The following is a 23357-nucleotide window of genomic DNA, read 5'->3' on the forward strand; positions in this document are numbered from 1 at the left end:
AGTCCCGGACCCCGGGTCCCGCCCGCCGCCTCCGGCCCCTGGCCGCCACGGAGGGTCAGACTGCCCGGATTCCCGCCGCCTCTCCCGCCCGCCTCGTGCCTCAGGGGCCCCCGCTACCTCCCCGCCCCCGGCCGGGCCCCCACGAGGCTGCGCTTCCCGTAAACTCCCCTCCCGGCACGGCCCCCCTCCCTGCCTCGGTCCCGCCCCCCGGGGGGCCGTGTGCGGCGCGTGATTGGCCCGGCCGCGCCGTCACTCTCCGGCCGCGTCACCGCCCTCGTTTCCGACCGCCCCGAGACCGGCAGTGGTGTTAGTGCTCGCGGGGCCGCGGCGGAGGGTGTCGCGCTGCCCTGCTCGCTCCGACTCGCCCGCGGGTCGGCGCGCTAGCCCAGCCGCGCGGTGCTCGGGGCTGCGGGGAGGCACGCTCAGACGCCACCTGGGAAGCGGAGAGACAGCTGGTCCCAGCTTCGGGATGAGGAGCGGGCGAAGTTGACGAACCCCCCACCGCCACCCCTGCGGCGCCTCTCCCGCGCTGCCCTCTGCAAGGAGGTGACCGCGCACGGCCCCGCTCCAGGTGCGCGCGGGACACCCCACCCCCGAGACCCGCCAACTTCACCCCTAAGTCCAAAGCGTGGGTTCCGAGGGCGGTGCCGGCAGCCGGACTCCGGACTCCGTGCCGGGGGAGCTCTCCTGGCGGCCCTCGCGGTCGTCTGAGGGTGGAGACCGGTGGAAACTTTATCACCATCCTGGTTAATTACTGTGTTTTTACTGTTTCTCTCCCCGCAGGGGCTGCAGCGAGAGGTCTGTCGCGCGCGCGTCGTTTGCCAAAGGAGCCGCCTCGGGGAGAAGACTCTGAGGGGAGTTGTCTCCCCGGGGGATACCTGCAGCCCGGGCGGGGGGTTTAGGCGGCCTGGATGCCCAGGACGCAGCCCCGCGGCCGCTGACGCCCGGCGGCGGCGAAGTTTGGCTGCTGAGCGGCGCGGCGCGAGGCCACTGGACAGCGGGCGACCCGGCGGCCGGGGCGGCGGGCGCGATGCCTGTGGGGGGCCTGTTGCCGCTCTTCAGTAGTCCGGCGGGCGGCGGCCTGGGCGGGGGGCTCGGAGGCGGCGGCGGCGGCAGCAGCGGCAGGAAAGGGTCGGGCCCCGCCGCCTTCCGCCTGACGGAGAAGTTCGTGCTGCTGTTGGTGTTCAGCGCCTTCATCACGCTCTGCTTCGGGGCGATCTTCTTCCTGCCCGACTCTTCCAAGCTGCTCAGCGGGGTCCTGTTCCACTCCAGCCCCGCCCTGCAGCCGGCCGCCGACCACAAGCCCGGACCCGGGGCGCGCGCCGAGGACGCGGCGGAGGGGCGCGCCCGGCGCGGCGAGGAGGACGCTCCGGGGGACCCCGCGGCCTCCCTAGAGGACAACTTGGCCAGGATCCGCGAAAACCACGAGCGGGCTCTGAGGGAAGCCAAAGAGACCCTGCAGAAGCTGCCCGAGGAGATCCAGAGAGACATCCTGATGGAGAAGGAGAAGGTGGCCCAGGACCAGCTGAGTAACAGGGCGGGGTTCAGAAGGTTGCCCCCCGTGTACTTAGCACCCCAGAATACAATCGGGGAGATTGACCGGGAGCCCGCCGACGCCGCCATCCGCGAGAAAAGGGAAAAGATCAAAGAGGTGAGTGCACCCAGCTAGAATCCCTCCAGACCCGCGGTGTTTTTCTGGGAAAAATGACAGACCTTTGAAACTCTTAACCGTGTGATATTACAGTGCTGGGGGCGGGGGAGGGCAGGTCTGTGACATTAGTGTGGGGAGACAGGGAGGTTTTCCACTTAAACCAGATGCAGTGTCAGAGGCTCTCTGACTTCCCTTTTATTGTCCAAGTAGATGTGACCAATTAGGATCTGAGGTTGAATCCCGTTGTTTTTAACTTGCATGCTCGAGTGAGCATAAGCCACACGAAGTAGGTATTAAATACATGGGCAGATCCTGTGCAGACTTCCTCTTCCACTGGCCAATACGTGGTTAATCGTCCCTGAACACAGCAACAGTGAAGGTCCCAAACAGCCTTCTACTAAAGCTTGGAGGTGGGTTTGGAATGAAGCTTGAATGTAAACGCAAAGCATCAATCACGCATCACAGAAATGTTTCAACAGCAAGCCAGCCCAGCCCGCGTTCAGTCACGTGGCCCCATTCCGCCAGGTGGCATCCTGTGTGTACTTACAGACTATAAAGGTGAAACTTGAGAACTTGTTATCATAGGGAGCACACGGTTGTTTACTTTTCACAAAATGAAAAAAAAAAAATGCAAAAAGCCAGACTACTGCGTTTTGAATTTCTCGTGTAGCTAGAAAAAGAGTATTCCATGTGATGCAACAGGTTTTCCTCCACAGCAGCACAATGATGACAGACTTAATCTCGGGCAAACATGGACTTTGTTAAGTCTTTCATAATTTCTTTCCTGTAATTTTCCGTTGGAACTTGAAACATCTGATCAGTTTGTGCTTAGCTTGAAGCTGAAGAGGACCTTCAAAATCATTTCAGACTATCGTTTTAAAAATGAACATTGAAGGGCCCAGAGCCCCGGAATCAGTTAGTGACTGAGTCAGGACTTGAAGCCCAGACTTCTTGCCACCAGGCTGTCTGTGGACAAGCCTCCTTTCTCAGCTACTCTTCCCTGTGAAACTATACCATTCTAGATTTTTGCACAATGCAACAACTGTAGGAACCATATTAAAGCATGTTATCCCAAATTTTGAATTTCTGAAATACACGATGAATTTTCTTTTTTCTTTTTAAGTGTCACAGTGTTTGAAAATAAATGCTGTGTTTTGACATTGGACCAGGTACTCAGGAAAGGAAGCTTCCTGATTCCCCCACCCCCACCCCCTTTTCAGAGCATAAAAGTTTTGAGGTTGTGAAGAGGTACTTAGCTAAGTGGCTGCAGATTGGAGGTAGCTTGATCATTGTAGAATTTGTGATTTTAATATGATGACCAGATAAATTTGGTTAAGCTGTAACTGAGCAAGTTAAGGTGGACTTGGGTCCTTGCAGTTTACGCTAGGCAGAGTGCCTTCAGTCATCCCTCCTGCGCCGTAGCCCATCAGCCTTTGTACTATGAGACCCTTCCTCAGGCATAGAACCTTCCCAGACTTGGGGAAGTGGATTGTATTCCCTGTGACAACTTCTGTCTAGCAGTCTTCCTTCTCCATGAAACTCTTCTCCACTCTCCAGGAAGGTGGAAAAAAGCTCTGCTTTCACCAATCATCTCCCTCTCCTTTTCATCTCTCAGCCTGCTTGAAAATATCCCACCAAAACCCACAGATAAATTAGCCCCAAATCTGTATCTGCTTATGTTTTCCTTAAGTTTGAAGCAATGTAATTCACGTTTCATGCCTCTGAATTCCTGTGAACTGACAGTTAGTGCAGATCACAGTTGTCCCAGGATGTTATTTTAAATATTATAGATCCATGGATGTGAAAAAGCTATTGGTACTGATTAGGACTGAGTAAAAGTGCATTTAGACCAGAAGCACTGGGACAGTAGCAGTCAATTGAGGACAGAATATGAACAGTATGTGTTTGTCACGTATCTGTTGCTATTAGATCTACCGTTATCTTTGTAGATCAAAAGGTCTTAATTAACCATGTAAAGGAAATTTATATAGCCTTCTGTATCAGTGTGATACTAACATCTTTGTACCTACATGTTTTGAAACTGCCCAGTCTTGCATAAAGTGGTGGAACTAAATGGATTCTTTAAAATTTCATGTTGTGGTGAGAACCAAGGCCGGTGGGGATGGGGTGGGGGTAGAAAACCAGCATGATTAGCTTCAGTATTTAGTCAAAGACTAATGGGAAGAAATGGATTATGGTTTTTCATCAGATTAGTTCAGGCAGATGTGTTCCTTTGTAAACCAAAAAAAAAAAGTTAACTCATGCTATTATGAAACTGTGCTGTAAACATTCAGTTTTAGAGAGGGAAGAGTGGTTGCCCATTATAAATGGACTTCAGCTTGATACATTTAGATTCAGTTTCAGGTACCATGTATGCCTTGTCATGAACCAATGGATCTTCGCCTTGATCTTGATTTTTATTGTTCCTGTTTTTTCTAGTTCTTTTTATTTACTTAGGTTCTCTATCACACCTGGAGGTACTAACAGTGTTATAGGTAAAATTTAGAAAGTATTGATATAAGCAAGTCTTCTAACATATTGGGAGTTTGGACTATAATTTCTGAGCCAAACTTTCATTTTGTAAATTTGGTTTAAAAACAGCCAGTGGTCTTTTCTTATATTGCCAACACAGTTGTGTTACTGGTATTGTGGTAAAATTTTTTAAAATTTGTGTTAAGGGGAAACAGTCTTTAATTTCAAATAGGATGTTTATTGCCTAGCACCCTTCACAAAAGGTGCTAGCTACATGCTTTCTAGAATACTGACTGGAAGGATAGTAAATATTTGTCATAAAACTTAAAATTGAAATTAAGACAGCCCCCCACCCCATGAAAACTTCATAAATAAATCAACTTCGGGACTTCTGTGACATTTATAATACACACATAGTATGTATTCCCACGAGGCTGATCTTTTTAAAATTGTGCTCAAGTTGCCCTTAACTTTAAAAAGCAAATGAAACACAGAAGTGAAAGAGCACCATGGAATTTTTAGAAAAATAGGAATTTCTTTTTCTACCCCAACATTTTTAAAAAATCAGGAAGCTTTTAGGGGGAATCTACCCAAAGCATCTACACTGTCCTTTAGAATTAGAGCCTTAATCCTAATTTAGAGTATGAACTTTTCCCCCCAGTTTTGTGTAATTATGGGGAGGGTCTCTGAGTAATAGGGCCTGAAGACGGTCAAACTATCAATGTGATCCCTCACTTCTTAGATTGGAACCCCCACCAGTCTAAATGGGATGGGAGTGGGGAGGCTGACAGCCAGGTTTGGGTCTATCAAGTACGGTTTTAGGACCAGTTAACTGTTGGGTCACAGTTTTCTTCTCTAGGTTTCTCAAAACAGGGCTTAGTTTTTAATTCCAGAACTGCTACATAATTATAAGTTGAAAGAAAATTTTCATATTGATAGCTAATGGTGAAGATATATTTTTATGCCTGACAAACTAGCCTTAGGTTGTTCATGAGTCTGTAATTTATGTTAACTACTGACAATTAACTTTTATTAAAAATCAGACATAGGAATAATCTACCTTGACATATTAAAACAAGACATTTTTATTTGGAAACTTATTCGTATGAGTAGTAGTGTGGAAAATAATACTTGCAAATTAATAAAGGCCACAATTTGAAGACCTGACTCTGAAGGAGCTTGGATGCCCTTGGGTTACCTTGCCTGTTCAACTCACCAAGTTCTGAAACACACCAGACATTGAACAGGAACAAATGCAAGATTTCCCCACTCTTAGAACCTTCCTCAGAGCAGGTAGGTCATGGAGCATTTGTAAAAATTTCTTTAACAAGTAAATTAATAAATTAAGATCTCAGCAGTGTAAGTATTAGAATAGGTGCTGAGTGTTGAACATTAATATATGTACAAAAGCAGGAAAAGATTGTTAATGGATAATCAGTTATGCTCAGCTTAATTTTCTGTAAGCTATTGATAATTTGTTTGGGAGGAGTATTTTTCTCTTACTGGGTAACTTAATATTCATATAAAGGAGCTCTATATAGAATCTAGAACCTAGTTAATTCTGTGGAAAAGAGGTTAAAAAAATGCATTTTCCAGTAAATGCATCTTTATTTCTTAGGTGAGCTAATAAACCACTTTGAGAAATTTGTGCTGATGATTCACGTTTGTAAAAAGTGTCTTTGGATGAGTGAATTTGTTGGACTTCAGCAGCTTAGTTAACTTATTTGTATTAAATTATATAATAAGCTATGGTAATACAAATTCATTATCAGGGCGAGATTAAAGCATGGGTCTAAAGGTCAGACAGGAGGAAACCCAACAGGTCAGTGTGAGTGATGAGGGTAATATATACATGGGTAGATCAGCACTGCATAGGACCCTTGTATCTCATAACCCAGTAGAGAACCTGTGGCCTTTTAAGTCCTTTATAACCTGCAAAACCACAAAAATGTGTTTGTCAAAGGTGAGTTTTGGTTGGTCACAATAGGAGTAGCCCCTCTGCTGGGCTCCGTGGATACCATGACTTGCATTTACCCTAAGGAGACAGAAATGATAAAGGACAAGCCAGTGTTTGGTATTTTAAGAAAGAGATTCTTTCTTTGGGGAAGCTAAGTCTTGACTTTTCCCTCAATGTTCTTTGTCTAATGTCTTGTGTAGTGTTAAATAATTGAGCTACCTTTAGTCCCCCACCCTTTACTACTAAATATGTTTAAAGGTCGTTTAAACAAGTCTGCCAAATTTTTTCCTATTACCAAAAAATGCTATAAAAATAACTCTGATTTTTAAAAGTAAACATGCAGTTCAGTTCAGTCATTCAGTTGTATCAGACTATTTGCAATCCCATGGACTGCAGCATGCCAGGCTTCCCTGTCCATCACCAACTCCCGGAGACTTGCTCAAACTCATGTCCATCGAGTCAGTGATGCCATCCAACCATCTCATCTTCTGTCATGCCCTTCTCCTCCTGCCTTCAATCTTTCCCATGTGCTCTAAGCCATAAAATATTCTATCTGAATGAGACTTTAGAGATAGTTACAATAAAGGCAGCTGAGATACAAAGATTGCCCTGAAAATCATTTTGCTAGTTAGTGGTAGCGTTGAGCATGGAAGTACAATCCTGGGTGAATGTTGCTCATTATCCGGACATGACTTGCCTCCTAAGTAAAATATCAAGGAGGTGTATAAATTGACTCTCATATTCATTATTTGCAGACACTAATGTCAAGTAACTGAAAAACATGTACAATCCTGCAGTATTATAACTTTAGTCTCATATGAATTACCATTAACTATTGTAATTTAAAAAAAAATCTTACTAGGGACAAGGTTAAGAAGGTCTCTTCCTTTTAAAACCATCTTGGGAAATCTGATGACATCTTTTTCTCCTTATGAAGATCACTGCAGGGGAACAGAGGCATTAACAGTTACTCAATTGGGCATTCTTTACAAAGAGACCTGGGGGAGAAATTTTAAAAAAAAAAGAGGAAAGGGGTGTAACAGCGTGGGAGAGTTCTTTCAAACCGTAAATGTAGGTGCTCTTTAGACATTGCACAATGCACAACAGAAGAATTGAAAGTTAACCTGAAGAGGTATATTTTTTCTTTTCTAAATTGTGAAAGGAGGATAACACATTTACAGGAGACTTGGAAAATAAAGAGCAATTATATATAGTTCCACTATGTATTATAATTATTTTTAAAAATAGATAAATTAAGATTTTTAGTTGGAGTTTCAGTATCAAACTCTCAAAAATTAATAGAATGGATAGACAGAAAATTAGAGGGATATAGTAGACCTGAAAAAGCACTATGAATCAATTCAACGTAATTAAGATTTATATAATTTTCACACAACAGGGTACAAATTCTATTCTAGTTCCCATAGACTATAAACCTGGAGACACTGGGACATATCCAGGGACATAAAACAAGATGCAAAAATTTCATGGTCTAAAGATATTGAAATCATATAGTCTGTTCTCTTATCACTATGGAATTATGTTAGAAATCAATATCAAAAGATATTTGAAAATAACCCACCTATTTTCATGTGCAATGTGAGAGTTACCAAAAGTGATCTTTACTTAGCCATTGAAGCTTCAATAAAGTTATAAGATTGAAAAAATGAAGGCGGTGATTGCAGAGAAAAAGGATTTAAATGAGAAATTAATATCAAAATGAAAAATTAATATAAGAAATACTTAAAAACCCCATGTATTTGGAAATTAAATGTCTATTTTTAAATAAGTGTATCAAAGAAACCATAACAAGGGAAATTAGAAAATATTTGTGACAGAATAAAAATGAAAAGAGAAGTTATCAGAATTTGTTGTATGCAGCTGAAGCTGCTCAATGCAACTAAATGCAGTATGAAATCTTGTATAAGGTATGAAAACAAATAATGGACACTAACATAAAATTTTTGAAATTTGAACAAAATCTTCACTTTATAATACAATATGATACAGTAATACTATATCACATGTTACTTTCCTGGTTTTTTTCTTTTTGCAACATAGTATTTATATTCTCAGAATTGGATTAGAAGTTTCAAGCCTCATTCAGAAAAATTTTTTTTAAAAAATCACCAAGATAATAAGCTTTCTAGACTTTAGCAGTGATACTAGCTGCCAGAATAAATGGAACTATATCAAAGAATATAAATTAGAAATCTAGCACTCTGTTCATAGTCAAACAAGTAGAATGAAAATGTAAATTTTTTCACATGGCAAAAATTCATAGTTTTCTAAAATAAGTATATTGTACATGCTATTTATATACATATATGTATACAAAAGCTTTTCTGTTACACTTGATAAAGGCTTGAGAAAGAATAACAAAAAAAAAGAGAGAAATTGGAAAACATAAAATAGGAGCACTGAATGTGAAATAGAAAAAAATGAAACAAACTAGATAGAACTAAAAGATAATCATATAGTCCTGTAGTTTTAAACATGGCTGCTCATTAGAATCAGGTCTGGAGCTTTGAAGAAAAAAGAATACCTGTGCATTTGTATTTTTCAAAATATTCCAAGATAATTCTAATGTGCATCTGGATTTAAAAAGCAATTACAGGTTTTTCTCTTAAATGGTAGTTTTGGTGATATAGAATGTTACTGTTTTCTGTTGATATGGGCTTCCTGGGCGTTGCTGGTGATAAAGAATCTGCCTGCCAATGCAGAAGATGCAAGAGATGTGGGTTCGATCCCTGAGTCAGGAAGATCTCCTGGAGGAGGAAATGGGAACCTGCTCCAGTGTTCTTGCCTGGAAAATTCCATGGACAGAGGAGGCTGGCAGGCTACGGTTCATAGAGTCACAAAAAGTGGGACGTGAGTGAGCAGCTGAGCACACAGTCATGATACAGTGGTATTAAATGAATAATAGTTACATAATCACAGTAGTAAAAGATGTTTATCAGTTTTCACAATCAATAACCAGACCAAAAAAAAAAAAAAGATAATTACAGTTGCAAGCCATAATGGAAACATGATTAACCTAACAATATAAAATAATTTCATACAATTTGTGGGGTTCATCTATCCAGCCAGTCTGTGTCTTTTGGTTGGTACATTTAATCCATTTACATTTAAGGTAATTATCAATATGTATGATCCTGTTAGCATTTTATTAATTGTTTGGGGTTTATTTTCTGTAGGTCTTTTCCTTCTCTGTGTTTCCTGCCTAGAGAAGTCCCTTTAGCATTCATTGTAAAGCTGGTTTGGTGATGCTGAATTCTCTTAGCTTTCGCTTGTCTGTAAAAGCTTTTGATTTCCCCATCAGATCTGAATCAGAGTCTTGCTGGGTAGAGTATTCTTGGTTGTAGGTTCTTCCCTTTCATCGCTTTCAATATATCATGCCATTCCCTGAAGGAGTATATATTTTTAAAAGTAGACATATATTTAATAGTAGCACTTATCTGTGGGATTCATGAGTATGACAAAAATGAAGCAGGCTCGCAGGTATAGAGAACAAACTAGTGGTTACCAGTGATGAGAGGGAAGGGGGAGGGGGAAATCTAGGGATAGGGAATTAAGAGATGCAAACTATTAGGTATGAAATAAGCTGCAAGGAGATATTGTGTAACATGAGGTATATAACCAACATTTTATAATAACAATACATGGAGTATAACCTTTAAAAATTGTGAATCACTATATTGTTCACTTGTAACTTATATAATTTTGCACATTAACTATACTTACCTTAAAAAAACAAAAAGTAGACATACATTTAAAAAGCATCAATCTGGGGTCTCTTTGTTATAGGAGCACACAATTCTCTTCACCCAAGAAGGTCCTGGAGAGTCTCTGGATGCTTTTACCTGCCCCTGCTACATTCATTTGTAGCAACATGGTGTGGTGAGAAGGGCTAGTTTTGGAGTCAGAGAAGTTGGGCCTGAATCTGGCTTTTACCCTGTACTAGTTGTTGTGACCTTAAGCAAGTTGCTTAATCTGTCAGAGCTTCAGTTTTCTTATTTGTAAAATGGCAGTAATAATTAAGTACATGCTTTCATGGATCAGAAAGCTTAAATGTGGGCGTCCACACAAAGCACTTAAAATGGTACTATTATTATACATGGGTTTTGCCAAGGTGACATCAGTGGTGAAGAACTCACCTGCCCATGCAGGAGACATTAGAGACCCGGGTTCGATCCCTGGGTCAGGAAGATCCTCTGGAGTAGGAAATGGCAACCCACTCTAGTACTCTTGACTGGGAAGCCCCATGGACAGCGGAGCCTGGAGAGTCCATGGGGTTACAGAGCGTCAGACGGGACTGAAGTGACTTAGCACACATTATTATAAAGCACAGGGAGTGTGTAATCAGTGGTGCTTGCTGTTATTACTGTTAGCAGTCGCTACCTGAAGCCATCAAGCCAATATTACATTGTTTCAGATACTGTTTAATGCATCAGGAAGGTGGGTAATGATGTTTCAAAAAGTTATCAAAAACAGTTCCGAGTAGGTTTGCTTAAAGGGTACATTTCCAGTTCAGGATGATCTTTCCAGACAGCTAGGATTTTACTGTGCTGCCGTCAACTCTGATTTTCTCACGTTCCTGCCAAGTCCAAAAAACTTTCAGTGTCCTTAAAAATTGCATACTTTTTCAGCTTCTGTACTTCAAAATATGTGTGAAAGAATTCATTTGTCTCTTTCTCACAGTCTCATGTGCTTCTTCCTGAAGTACCATCTTCTCAGAATGAGCACAGTTCTTGAGTTGCCTCCTTAAGCCTTGAAATTGTTCTCCAAGGTAGAGAAGAAGAGGGATTAAGTAAAATGCATTTTAACCTGTTTTGTCTTTGGAGGAATATTTTTAAGAAGTGCAAAGAAAATTATTTTAGGTTTAGCACAAATGTATGTAATTATGATCAGTTCTATAATCAGAACTCAGTGTGTTACCTGGTAGTCAAAATTCACATAAATCAGCTCTAGTTTGTAACTCACAGATCTGTGGCCTTTTTGAGAGCTAAGGTATCCGGCCCAGAAGGACTTCGGAGATCCTGAAGCCCATACTCACTTTACATATGAAAAATAGGGTTCTGTGAGCCGTGAGCTCCTGAGATTCCCCAAGTGCATTTACTATAGAGCTGGGAACTGCCTCTTAGTTCTCAGGCCGGCTCTGCCTGTGGTATCTTGACTCTAATGAGAACATATGCTCTGGAGGCTGGCTGGCCCGGCCCTCCCTCCTCTTCAGCCCTGAATAGCAGGCCAGCAGCTAGAAACCCCACCGAGAGTATCCTAGAAGGAGATGGAGGATCTTTGCTTGGTGAGGTATTGCCTGAGAAAGCAATCCTGGCTAGTTCCTTCGCTCTGCAGAAAGCAGAGGCGCTGCCCCACCCCCACTGAGTCCTGATAAAGACTTCTGTGATCATTAGATACTTGAAAGAAAACCAAATGAGATTAAGGCTTAAGAGCATTTAGAAGTCACAGCCCTCATTTCTGTCATGAATACTCTGGCAGTTGCTTTAGGCACGTTAGAGCCCAGCAGACCTGCAGATAATCCAGACTAGAGATAATGAAATTAAAAAGCCCATGTAGCCTTTGAATTTGCTTGACTTTTGTAACTATCAGTAAAATGCCGCCCTCACTTCCTTTTTAAAAACTGTTAGTCTCTTAGTCTCCCTCCCTCTTAAGCTTAGCAGCAACCTGGTCCCTCATTTGCTCTGATACACTCTGGTTCCCCTTGTTCTGCATCCTTCCATACAGTGATACTCAGGCATACTGTATTAACTTTTATTTGCATTTTTCATGTAATTATTAGTCTGTCTCCCATGCAGTTGTCCGGTCTCCAGTCTCTAGTATGAAGGTGCTTAGTATGAGAGGGGGCCTGTAAAGGGAGGGGATAAAAACATGGTCAAGGGCGCCAAGCTCTGCAGGGGTCCTCTGTCCATGAAATTCTTCAGGCAAGAGTACTGGAGTGGGTCACCATTCCTTTCTCCAGGGGATCTTCCCAACCCAGGTATCAAACCTGATCTCCTGCATTGCAGGCAGATTCTTTACCATCTGAGCCACTAAGGAAGCTCAATAATACGGCACACTACACCCTAAAACAACCTTTGTTGCAATGCTAGTGGGGATACCTGTTTGCCTAGGCCAGGAGTTTATGAGAGAAGGTGCAGCAGTAATAATGATGGACCGGTGAGTAACTGTGGTTGGACATGAAGTTGGGCCATCCAGAGACCATGAGCTGTAGCTGGGATCTTCGTACCTGTCAAATCCTCCTTCATGGAAAGGTCTTTGTAAAGTCCTGTGAAGGGCACTTGTTTCTTTTTTTTTAATTTTTTTTTCAGTTTTTTTCCCTTGTTTCTTCTAAGGGATGAGAGGATTCAGACATAGGAGGCCAGGACTCATGGCCCACACTCGGGATGGCCACGTCCGCCTTCTCTGAGCTGATGTTCGGGGCAAGATTAACTCTAGTTCCTCTTTCACAAGAATATGTGCTGCAGCCGCTAAAAGATTGCATTTTCTCACTGTCTGTCTGTTGGGCCACAAAAGGCCCGACCTGTGGAATGATGAAGGCAGCATAGGGTGTATACCTGGTCTCAGAAATCTCATTCCCAGCTGCCTGAAATTTCACCATCACTGCCTCCCTTTCAATCATGTATTACTTCTTAAAGGCTCCTGTTAAAACGATATCACTAAATTTGCCCAGCAGAAATTATTATTCTTTGAGATTTATCTTAGCAAGGGTGAGAATGGGTTTGTAAAACAAGCAAGGATCTTCCACTGTATTATTTCATTGTAAAGTAATACTAGCTTAGGAAAGAACATTTTGAAAGTACACAGGACTAGAAAAAAGGGGGGAAAAAATTCTTCGTAGATCAATCACTCAGTCACAAGCAGTGTCAACACTTCCCACCCCAACATATTGGTTATTTTTTTCTCACAATTAAAACCACACTATGGATACATATTTTAAAAAATTTTTCTTTAAAAGTATCATTTTATGATAGCATAATATATGAAATAGAAGCATCGTAGTTTATTTAACTCTCCCCTGGGACCTAAACATTTAGATTATTTCCAGTTTTTTGTTTTTATCTTAGGCTGAGATAAACATGTTTGTCCATTAAGATTCCGGCTGATTTTTCATTGCCCTCACCCCATAAGTAGGATTTCTAATCTTAAATTTCTAATAGGGGAAATGAATAGGTCAAAGACTCGTAGAACATTTTGAGAGGTGATTTTTCTTATACTTCCACCTGTAATGTAATGAACCTAGTCTTGACTCTTTCTGATTTTCATGGGTGATGAAACAGTATCGCGTGTATTTAATTTACCCTTCTTTGAGCAGCACTTTTCCCTGTGTTGGTTGACTAGTTGGATTTCCTCATTATGAAATGTACAGGACAAGGAAGTTTTTAAAGGAGCAGGGTTGGGAATGAAGACAGAGCTTGGAGACCTAAGAAGTGGGACATCAGAGAAGATGGATCTAACCAGCTGGCTAGAGACATATGGGCTCCCGAAGGAGGCACAGTCCTGAAAGGCAATAGTCAGCATTTTATTTAAAAAAACAACAACAAAATATGCTTCTTTCCTGGGCTGGATCCCTAGAATTATAAGTACTCTTTACTGATATGAGTATCTGCCAAGCACACTAGAACAGCCCACTTTCAGTCAGCCAAGACCCAGCCAGCCAACTCCCATTGGCTCATCTTCATTGTTATCATTGGGTTTTTGCATCAGATATTTGAGGAAGATGCTGGGCAAAGAGGGAGGGAATCCTCTTTTTTAGAAATTCATTAGGATGGCTTCCTAATATTTTAAGATCATAATTGAAGCTCAAAAATAATCCAGATAGAATTTCAGAAGTGACTTCCCGCACCCCCCCCCGCCCCCCACCAAGTGGTTCCAGAAGATGGCAAGTCTTACAAAGCTGAATTCTTACAGAAGAAAAATTAACCAAAGGAAAATTGTTGATAAAATGTCAAAGCAACATAGATATTTATGTTTGAAGGAGCAGGCTGATCTTTTATATATTAGAGGCCTTTGGTGACTTAAGTACAATAAATCTGCATTTTGTCTAAGGTATTTTATTTTAGAATAAAAGCAAAGCATGATTTGTTTATGAAGTGTAGGCTTTGGGTTTCTTTCTTTTTTTTGGCCAATTTCTTCAAATAAATGTGTTTTTAGCCGTGCTTTTTTGATATAGTGAGGAGCTGCATATCTCAAAATGTATTTATATTCTAACCTTGATTAGTTCATAAAAGTCATCCAAATGCCAGAACTGTTTAAATTTCGCTTTGAGTTAACATGGTGAATAACGATGGACATAAACGTACTGTATTATTTTTATAAATTGTGGTTTGAGATGATAGTAATTTTAGACTGTTTAGGATGCTGTTCTCTAAGACGTGTTATTTTTGTAGTCAACTAGCAGTGTGGAATGTTATAATGTATCTAGTCAACTACAAGTTTTCATCTCATGATTAGAACTACAGGTTTTCATCTCATGATTAGAACTACAAGTTTTCATCTCATGATTAGAAGTGCTTCAGCAGTCCATGTTGTGATTTCAAGAGTTAGCCTGAGTCAGCAATTCTGTAAGGCATTCTTAGTAAGTTTATGTAGTAAGAAATGTAGTTTATAATTGACATGTATTTAATATGTTGTATATGTTCACTCATATTAAGTGTTTGGCTATTCTTCATTATTTAATTCTCCTATGGCTTAGTTAGGCTTCCGAGGTGGTACAGTGGTAAAGAATCCACCTGCCAATGCAGGAAATACAGGTTCTATCCCTGGGTCGGAAAGATCCTTTGGAGTAGGAAATTGCAACCTACTCCAGTATTCGTGCATGAAAACTCCCATGGACAGAGGAGCCTGGCAGGCTACAGTCCATGGGGTCACAAAGAGCTGGATACGGCTGAGCAACCGAGCACGCACACACACAGGGCTCGCTTAACTTAGAATGTGTGGTGAAGAAAAAAAAGCAGGTGGGATGGGACGGGTGCAATTGGAGGAGCATAAAGAAATGAAGATGATTTATTAACTACTGTAGAAAAGCTGCTTTAGCAGTTAGGGTGAATAAAAATTATGATTTATTAAGTGTTCTGTTAGTAATAAGATACTGCAGAGGTTGGAAATACTCCTGTTTTCACTTACTCTGAGAGTGCAGAATCTTCATGATGTTGGCTCTTCATCGCATGAATCTGCAGCAGGACTGTCGTGTTGAGAGCAGGACGAAGTGCTTCCCTGAATTCATCCAGCTGAGCAGCTAGCCCTGGGCCTCACCCATAACAGAACCAGTAAATGTGTGTTGAATGAATACACCTTTTTAAACAAGCGTTCCAGGAGGAGTTGCTTCCCTAGTGGCTCCCTGGTAAAGAATCCATCTGCCAGCGAAGGAGATGCAGGTTTGATCCCTGGGTCAGGAAGATCCCCTGGAGTAGGAAATGGCAACTCACTCCAGTATTCTTGCCTGGGGAATCCCATGGACAGAGGAGCCTGGTGGGCTAGAGCCCACAGGGTCCCAGAGAGTCGGACATGACTTAGTGACTAAACAACAACCATCAAGAGGGGTTACTTAGGTTAAGTGTGACACCCGACCCCGTTTAACCATGTAGTCCAAAAGTGGTATCCTTGCATCTTTGGAACCTTTGCTACCTGTTCTCAGGGGCTACAGGCCATTGTCTGGAGGGGAGACGTGATTTTTTAATAACAGTCAAAAGTCATACAGAAGCAGGTCTAGTAAATAAAGAGATTCATCAATATGGGAAACACCTTTTCTAGTTTTAAATAAGTTTTTAGGATGATTTATAAAGTAAAAAGCTATATTCATTTTCTCATGTGACTTGTAACTGGCTGTGAGGAGGTTCATAAAAAAACCTTTTAAGCAGATATAACATCACTGAAATAAATGTGGATACTCATAAGATTCTTTTGAAGGTCAACACTTGAATATAAAAAGTTCTCTTTTATAAACAGTGCTGCGATGAACATTGGGGTGCACGTGTCTCTTTCAGATCTGGTTTCCTCAGTGTGTATGCCCAGAAGTGGGATTGCTGGGTCATATGGCAGTTCTATTTCCAGTTTTTTAAGAAATCTCCACAGTGTTTTCCATAGCGGCTGTACTAGTTTGCATTCCCACCAACAGTTCCTTTTTCCAGCATTTATTTTTGGATAGCAGCCATCCTGACTGGCGTGTATGGTACCTCTTGTGTTTTGATTTGCATTTCTCTAATAATGAGTGATGTTGAGCATCTTTTCATGTGTTTGTTAGCCATCTGTATGTCTTCTTTGGAGAAATGTCTGTTTAGTTCTTTGGCCCATTTTTTGATTGGGTCATTTATTTTTCCGGAATTGAGCTGCAGGAGTTGCTTGTATATTTTTTGAGATTAATCCTTTGTCTCTGTTTCTTCATTTGCTATTATTTTCTCCCAATCTGAGGGCTGTCTTTTCACCTTACTTATAGTTTCCTTTGTAGTGCAAAAGCTTTTAAGTTTCATTAGGTCCCATTTGTTTAGTTTTGCTTTTATTTCCAATATTCTGGAAGGTGGGTCATAGAGGATCTTGCTGTGATTTATGTCGGAGAGTGTTTTGCCTATTGAAAGCAACCTAGATGCCCATCAGCAGATGAATGGATAAGGAAGCGGTGGTACATATACACCATGGAATATTACTCAGCCGTTAAAAAGAATTCATTTGAATCAGTCCTAATGAGATGGATGAAACTGGAGCCCCTTATACAGAGTGAAGTAAGCCAGAAAGATAAAGAACATTACAGCATTCTAACACATATATATGGAATATAGAAAGATGGTAACGATAACCCTATATGCAAAACAGAAAAAGAGACACAGAAATACAGAACAGACTTTTGAACTCTGTGGGAGAATGTGAGGGTGGGATATTTCAAAAGAACAGCATGTATACTATCTATGGTGAAACAGATCACCAGCCCAGGTGGGATGCATGAGACAAGTGCTCGGGCCTGGTGCACTGGGAAGGCCCAGAGGAATCGGGTGGAGAGGGAGGTGGGAGGGGGGATCGGGATGGGGAATACGTGTAAATCTATGGCTGATTCATATCAATGTATGACCAAAAAAATAAATAAAAAACAAACAAACAAACAAAAAAAAAAAAAAGTTCTCTTTTGCTTAAAAGTTAATCTACTTTATATTTAGAACCCAGCATTTTGTTTTTCAGGTCTGTGATTTTTAAATTAGGTAATCCTTGTTCATTTGTGTTCTTTACTATCTAAAGTTGTGGACTACATTTAATAAGAGCTGTCATTTTTCTTACATTTCAATGTTATACATTGGTACACCCTAATTAAATTTGGCGTGGATATTTTTTTCCTTATCCCTGCAAAAAATTTTGAGAGACAATGGTGTTTTTATAAATAGTGCTTACAGTATCACATTGAAATGAAAAGTCATGGGTTAGATATTATTTCCTCTAGAGAAGTTAGAATTTAATAAAACTTTCTCTGTAAGAGTTACAGTATTTAGAGAAAGAACCTTACTCTTCTGTTTCCCAGTTAATGTTATATCTCCTAAAAAGTGTTCTCTCATATAAATAATTGCATGGTAGAGGCTTTGTGAATTTCATGAATTTGCACATGGTCGCTTTTCCAATTCATTCTGCATATTAGATTCATCTTCCAAAAATATCCCTTCTCTCATGTTGCCCAACTCAGAGGTTTTAGTGGGGTTCATTTCCTATGAAGCACTGATTCAAACTTTAGCCAGCTTAAAGTCACCTGGAAAGCACATTCACACTCAGATTGCAAGTTGTTGCTTGCAAAATTTTTAATTCACTAGATCTGGGTGGGCCACACAGAATTTGCATTTTTAACATATTCCTGTGGGTGATGCTGATACTTCTGGTCCCTTGACTAAAGTTTAAAAAACATTGTTCTAGCTGGCATTCATTATCTACTACAAATCTAGCGGCGTTTGCTGGAGTCACATCCCTTAAATTAGGAAGGATTCTGTGTTTGCTGAAAAGCAAAACTTGCATAGTTACTGTCTCCAAACCACACCCTATTTTATCCTTCTCAAATGGAGTGTCTTTTCATTTTCTCAAATTCTATGCCACCAAGAAGCTCTCTCACATTCCCAGCTTTTACTGGTCTCTGCTATCTCCAGAATCGCATGGCTTTGATTGTTTCTGTCATTGACCTGTGTGTTGCTAATTTCATGGGCTTGGTTATCTTCCAGCTAGAGTCTAAACTCCTCCTCTGTATGGAGACACCTTTTTTTATTGCATAGGTTCATGGCCCAGAATTTAACAGTGGAAGACAATGTGTCGTAAATATAACCAAAATGAGAAACAAGTATATCACCAAAATCCTTTACAATCTACTCAGATGGTGAGGCAGGATGGCAGAGTAGAAACCCTTCTGAGCTTCCCTTTCCACCTGTGAAATGGAAATGACCGGTCGTTCCCTTTTGCAGATTTTTTCTAAGAATTAAAGTAGAAGATGAATCTCTATATGATTCCTGGTACATAGCATCAGTCAATAATAGTATTTACTGGCAAGTGGTGATTGATTCAAGGAATAGGTTGAGAAAAGAGGTTGTTGGTGAGAACTGGTTTTGAGATGCTACTTCCAGGAAAGAAAAGGAAGCTTGAACTGCAGTGTTGCCGTGTTAACCCATAGCTTGTATTTTCTGTTGTTACCTCCCTTCTTAGATGTTACTGCCAAAATCCTTGCTTCCTGTGGTGGGAAAGAAAGCATTCTTTTCCTCTTTTCAATTGTTATCTCACAGAAGTGTGATACTCACGCTTAGGAAAACCAGAGAGAGGGTGTCCATTCATCAGTGGCCAGTTGCCTCTGGTTTCCTGGTTTGGTGTCTCACAAACACTCAGATTTGCGAGGAGGAAAAAAGGCAGGGGAGAAGAATGAAATCTAAAATGCCTTAAGGGCATAGAAAGAAATGTTTTGTGAGTGGAAGGAGCTGAAAATGTTTCATTCAGAGATAGCTACGGGTATAAATTTAGCTCAATAATTAGGCATATGGTGCTTTCATTTAGAAAGTATCTACACCCTATGTGATAAGATTCGTTGATTATTAGAACTGCTGCAGCTTTAACTACATCAGCAGCAGAGATTCCTAGAGCATTTAGAACAAGAATTGAAGAGTGAAATGGAAAACGGAATTAATAACTTGTTCCTGGTTAGTTTTAATCTGCTCTTTATTAACTTTGTAGTTTATGCCTGGAGGATTAGATTCGGAAACAGAACACCAGCTAGTGTTCTTAAAGTTTACTTTTTTTTATTGGAACATTATATTAAAGACTTTCTGAAGAGTGTTTTGGCTGAATTTAGTTTTAACATAAGTGGTGATGTCTAAGTTCTAATGATTCAACCTAAAACAATAGAAAACTTTTGATCTATGATATCTATAAGTTTTTTAATGTTAGATTTTCAAAGCAGAATTTGTTTAATAAAAACAATTAAGAAGTAAAGGTATGCTTGTTTGTCATGAGTTTATTTACTCTACTTTTTTTTCTAGCTGTCCTTTTTTCATGCCACCCCCACCCCCTAGCCCATCTGTTTTTCCATATCTTATAATTTAAACCTGTTTGCCATTGGTAGAAAGGAAAATAGGAAAAGTTAAAATCAAAAGGCATTTGCATTGCCCATGCCTTGTCAAATGCTTCTAAAATTGAAAACCAATAGATAATCCTAATTTTATAAATAGGAAAGAGTCCTATTCCAAGATAAAACATAGTGTGATAAGCTTAAATACAGAAGTTTAAGAACAACTGCCCTTAGTGGCGTAGGGAAGAGATACGCTATTCATCTCTTTCTTTCTTAATGCTTTTTTAATACAGTTTCACTAGAATATGCCTGTAAATCTGGGTTTCTGTGTATGTGTTTCTGTGGTTGTAGTTCTCCACCCACCTGTGATCTGGAGAATTACACTCTAGGTTTTTGTAAGGTATAGGCACTAAAATTTGGACATTTAGAAGGGACTTCTGTGGGGACTAGGAAGATGTTTGATAAACTGTAATAACAGGACGAGTTAACTAGTTGCAGATTCCTTAGCAGGAAAACTACTCTCTGCATGTATGTGTTTTTGATAAGTGAAGGTTTTGACCTAAATCCCCTACTTTGACTTTGATGTGGTAATAGAGTTTTAGGATTTTAGGGCTAAATACACCACGCAAGTACTCAGGTATTCGTTTTAGCTGTCTTAATTGAGCTTAACATAGCTGTGTTTTTCTGTCATTCTTTTTACCTGTGCTGTTAATTGTCATCCATCCTTTTTTGTTTTCTCTTGGCGAGGTGGTGCTGATGACGCAGAAGCAGAGGGTAGCACAAATAGGATTATACATATTACACGTCACATTACTTGTGTCCTTAACAATTCGGAAGTGACTGTGCTTATCAGCCAGGTCCAAGGAGCACTCTGGCTTCCTGGAACCTTAAGAAGTGGATTCCAGACATTAGCACTGCACACAGACAGATCACCTTTCCCCTGACCTGCCGGCTCTCGCTGCTAGGTTTTAGAATTCCTGAGGGAGAAAGCTGTCCAGTTATATGATTGGTTAGCATATTTGTGGGTCTTCGACTCTCAATGGAATTGCTTGGAAGCTATCTCAGGAGGGAATGCCTTTAATTGATTCGAAATCTCAGGCATCATCATAGTGTTGCTCGAATTTTCCAAAACACTGGAGGATTTTTGCAGACAGCACTTTCAGGAGCTGATGTGAAGATGGTAAACTAAACTGGCATGGAGGGAAGGTTCTTCTTCTACTTCCAGGTGAGATTACAGTACCTGGACCTCACCTGGAGTATCCTGTCTTCACAAACCCCAGGGGCACAGCACACATCAGTGATCCTAAAAGAGGATGTCTGTATATAATGCACTCTAGTTTTCTGCCCTCACATAACAAGATCCCAAGTTAGCTATTTCTTTATTAAACCAAATTTTGCCTTAATCCTGGAGGAGGAAATGGCAACCCACTCCAGTATTCTTGCCTGGAAAATTCCATGGACAGAGGAGCCTGGAGGGCTACAAAAGTCCATGGGGCCACAAAGAGTTGGACACGACTGAGTGACTAACACTTTGCCTTAATATTTAAAATGAGATTTTTTTTTTTTTTATTGCTTAGTTGAATCAAACCTTAACTATTAGTTTGCAGGTATGTTTTTGTTGCTGCTGTTGTTCCGTCACTCCGTTGTGTCCGACTCTTTGTGACCCTGTGGACTGTGGTACGCCAGGCTTCCCTGTCCTTCACCATCTCCCAGAGCTTGCTCAAACTCATGTCCATTGAGTCGGTGATGCCATCCAACCATCTCATCCTCTGTCATCCCCTTCTCCTCCTGCCTCAGTCTTTCCCAGCATCAGGGTCTTTTCTAAGTAAGACCCTGATGTATAAAACTAAACAGTTTGAAAAGGTATAAAAAATACAGCTTCTCAGTTATATTCCAAAAGATGCTCCCTTCTTTCTCCCAATAGAGTGCATGTGTTAACTTTCCTTGTTCTGAGAACAGTCTCTCCTTAAGTGATTTTCTGTGTAGCTTGATCTATATATAATTAAAACAACCAGTAACTAGATTTTTACAGTCTTCATCTTTGTGTAGATTGTCTCTCCTTTATCTGCAATTTTAATTCTAGAGTGGTGAGATGTATGAAAGTAAATTACATGATACCATTTGTGGAGTATTTACTTCTTGTTAGGCACAGTGCTAACCACTTTACATGCATAAACTCATTTAATTCTCAGAACAGCCCTGTGAGTTCAGTATTATTTTCCCAGTTTTAGATACAGGAAGTTGAGGGAGACAAGATCAAGCAGGGTTGCAGAGCTCTTGGGTCCTTGCCTGGCATTGGACATGGGCTCATCTGGCCATCCTGGCACACGTCCCACTCACTGTGCTCGCCCCAGTCAATGCCCCTCAGCCTCCCCACCCCAACCCCTATACCTTGAGACCCTTGAGGATCTTACCCACCTGGACTAAAGCCCTGGAACCCCTGTGACAGAGTCACTCCTCTGCCTGAGAAGTATGGAGGGGGAGGCAGGAGTGTGAAGCTTGACTTTGTCTGTTTCCATCTCAGCTTGTGGCAAAAAGCATGCTGGGGTTCGGGGGATTTTTTTTGGTTTGGGTATTTTATACTTAATTCTCAAAGTAAAACCCATGATCAGTTCATTTGGAAATGCTTTTCTTAAGAGTAATATTATGTCCAACATTAAGCATAAGTTCATTAGTGTGTATTAATGTCTGTGCATAGATGTTAATAATATGTATATGCATAATATATATAAATACATGATTATGTATGTGTATGTATATAATTATCTAAATAATACTTGACACACTAATGAAAGGAATTGGGAGTTCTGGAAAGTTGTTTAAATCAAAGTGGAGAGGAAAAGTGGTCCCTGAAAGAAAGCTGAACTTGCTTCCTTCCTCACCCTCAACTTGGGGCAATTATGACTCCTATAGTTTATTTCTTTTAAGTTTTTTTTGGATGTGATGAGGATATGGTCGTTTCTTTATTTATATTTATTTTGGCTGCCCTGGATCTTCATTGTAGCATGCAGGCTTTCTCTAGTTGCAGTGAGTGGGGGCTACTCTCTAGCTGGGGTGGGAGGGTTTCTCATTGCACTGGCTTCTCTTGTTGCAGAGCATGGCCTGTAGGCACATGGGCTTCAGTAGTTGTGGTGCTTGGACTTAGTAGTTGCAGCTCACGGACTTAGTTGCTCTGTGGGCTGGGTTGTTGGGGCTCATGGGCTCTAGAGCTCAGGCTTAGTAGTTGCGGCACACAGGTTTAGTTGCACCACGGCATGTGGAATCTTCCCAGACCAGGGATCAAACCTGTGTCCCCTGCATTGCAAGGCATATTCTTAACCACTGGACCACCAGACAAATCTTAAATTTTAGAATGAATAATTCTTGAAATAACTTACTTTTCAAGTGAGACTTTCCATTAAGTGTGACCATATGAAATAAGATGTGAATTTTAAATTCGTAATGAGGTTTATTGCCAAAACAGATCTGTGAGTCAGAGTAACACAACACATCATTACTAACTTGACACTCAGGTTTTATATAGGAATGATCACAAAGACTTGTTTAATTGGTCCTGTGATGATACACCAGATTCTAGAACTCTTTCTAAAAGTATATGCAAGTGGGGCAATGCAGTAATCATACACATGTGAATGTTTTTTTTAAAAATAACCTTAATATCATCTTCCTTTAATAAACTATGAAATGTTAGCCAACAATGTCCTCATAGAACTATTTAGGAGTACCATGCTGTGCAAGGCATTAGA

The 23357-nt window shown here is 40.9% G+C and overlaps 1 protein-coding gene across 1 annotated transcript in view; it reads left to right on the plus strand.

Annotated features, from left to right (window-relative positions):
- The first annotated feature begins 288 nt into the window (after positions 1 to 288).
- The window catches only part of MAN1A1 (mannosidase alpha class 1A member 1), a 167417-nt gene continuing 144348 nt past the window's right edge, over positions 289 to 23357 (plus strand). The window contains exons 1-2 of the mRNA XM_043439002.1: positions 289 to 571; positions 784 to 1651. Of these exons, the coding sequence (XP_043294937.1) occupies positions 1031 to 1651 (621 nt within the window). The 5' untranslated portion in view covers positions 289 to 571; positions 784 to 1030. The remainder of the gene's footprint in view (positions 572 to 783; positions 1652 to 23357) is intronic.

This window comes from Cervus canadensis, chromosome 20, assembly GCF_019320065.1.
Source record: "Cervus canadensis isolate Bull #8, Minnesota chromosome 20, ASM1932006v1, whole genome shotgun sequence".
In the NCBI taxonomy this organism is placed as follows: Eukaryota; Metazoa; Chordata; class Mammalia; order Artiodactyla; family Cervidae; genus Cervus; species Cervus canadensis.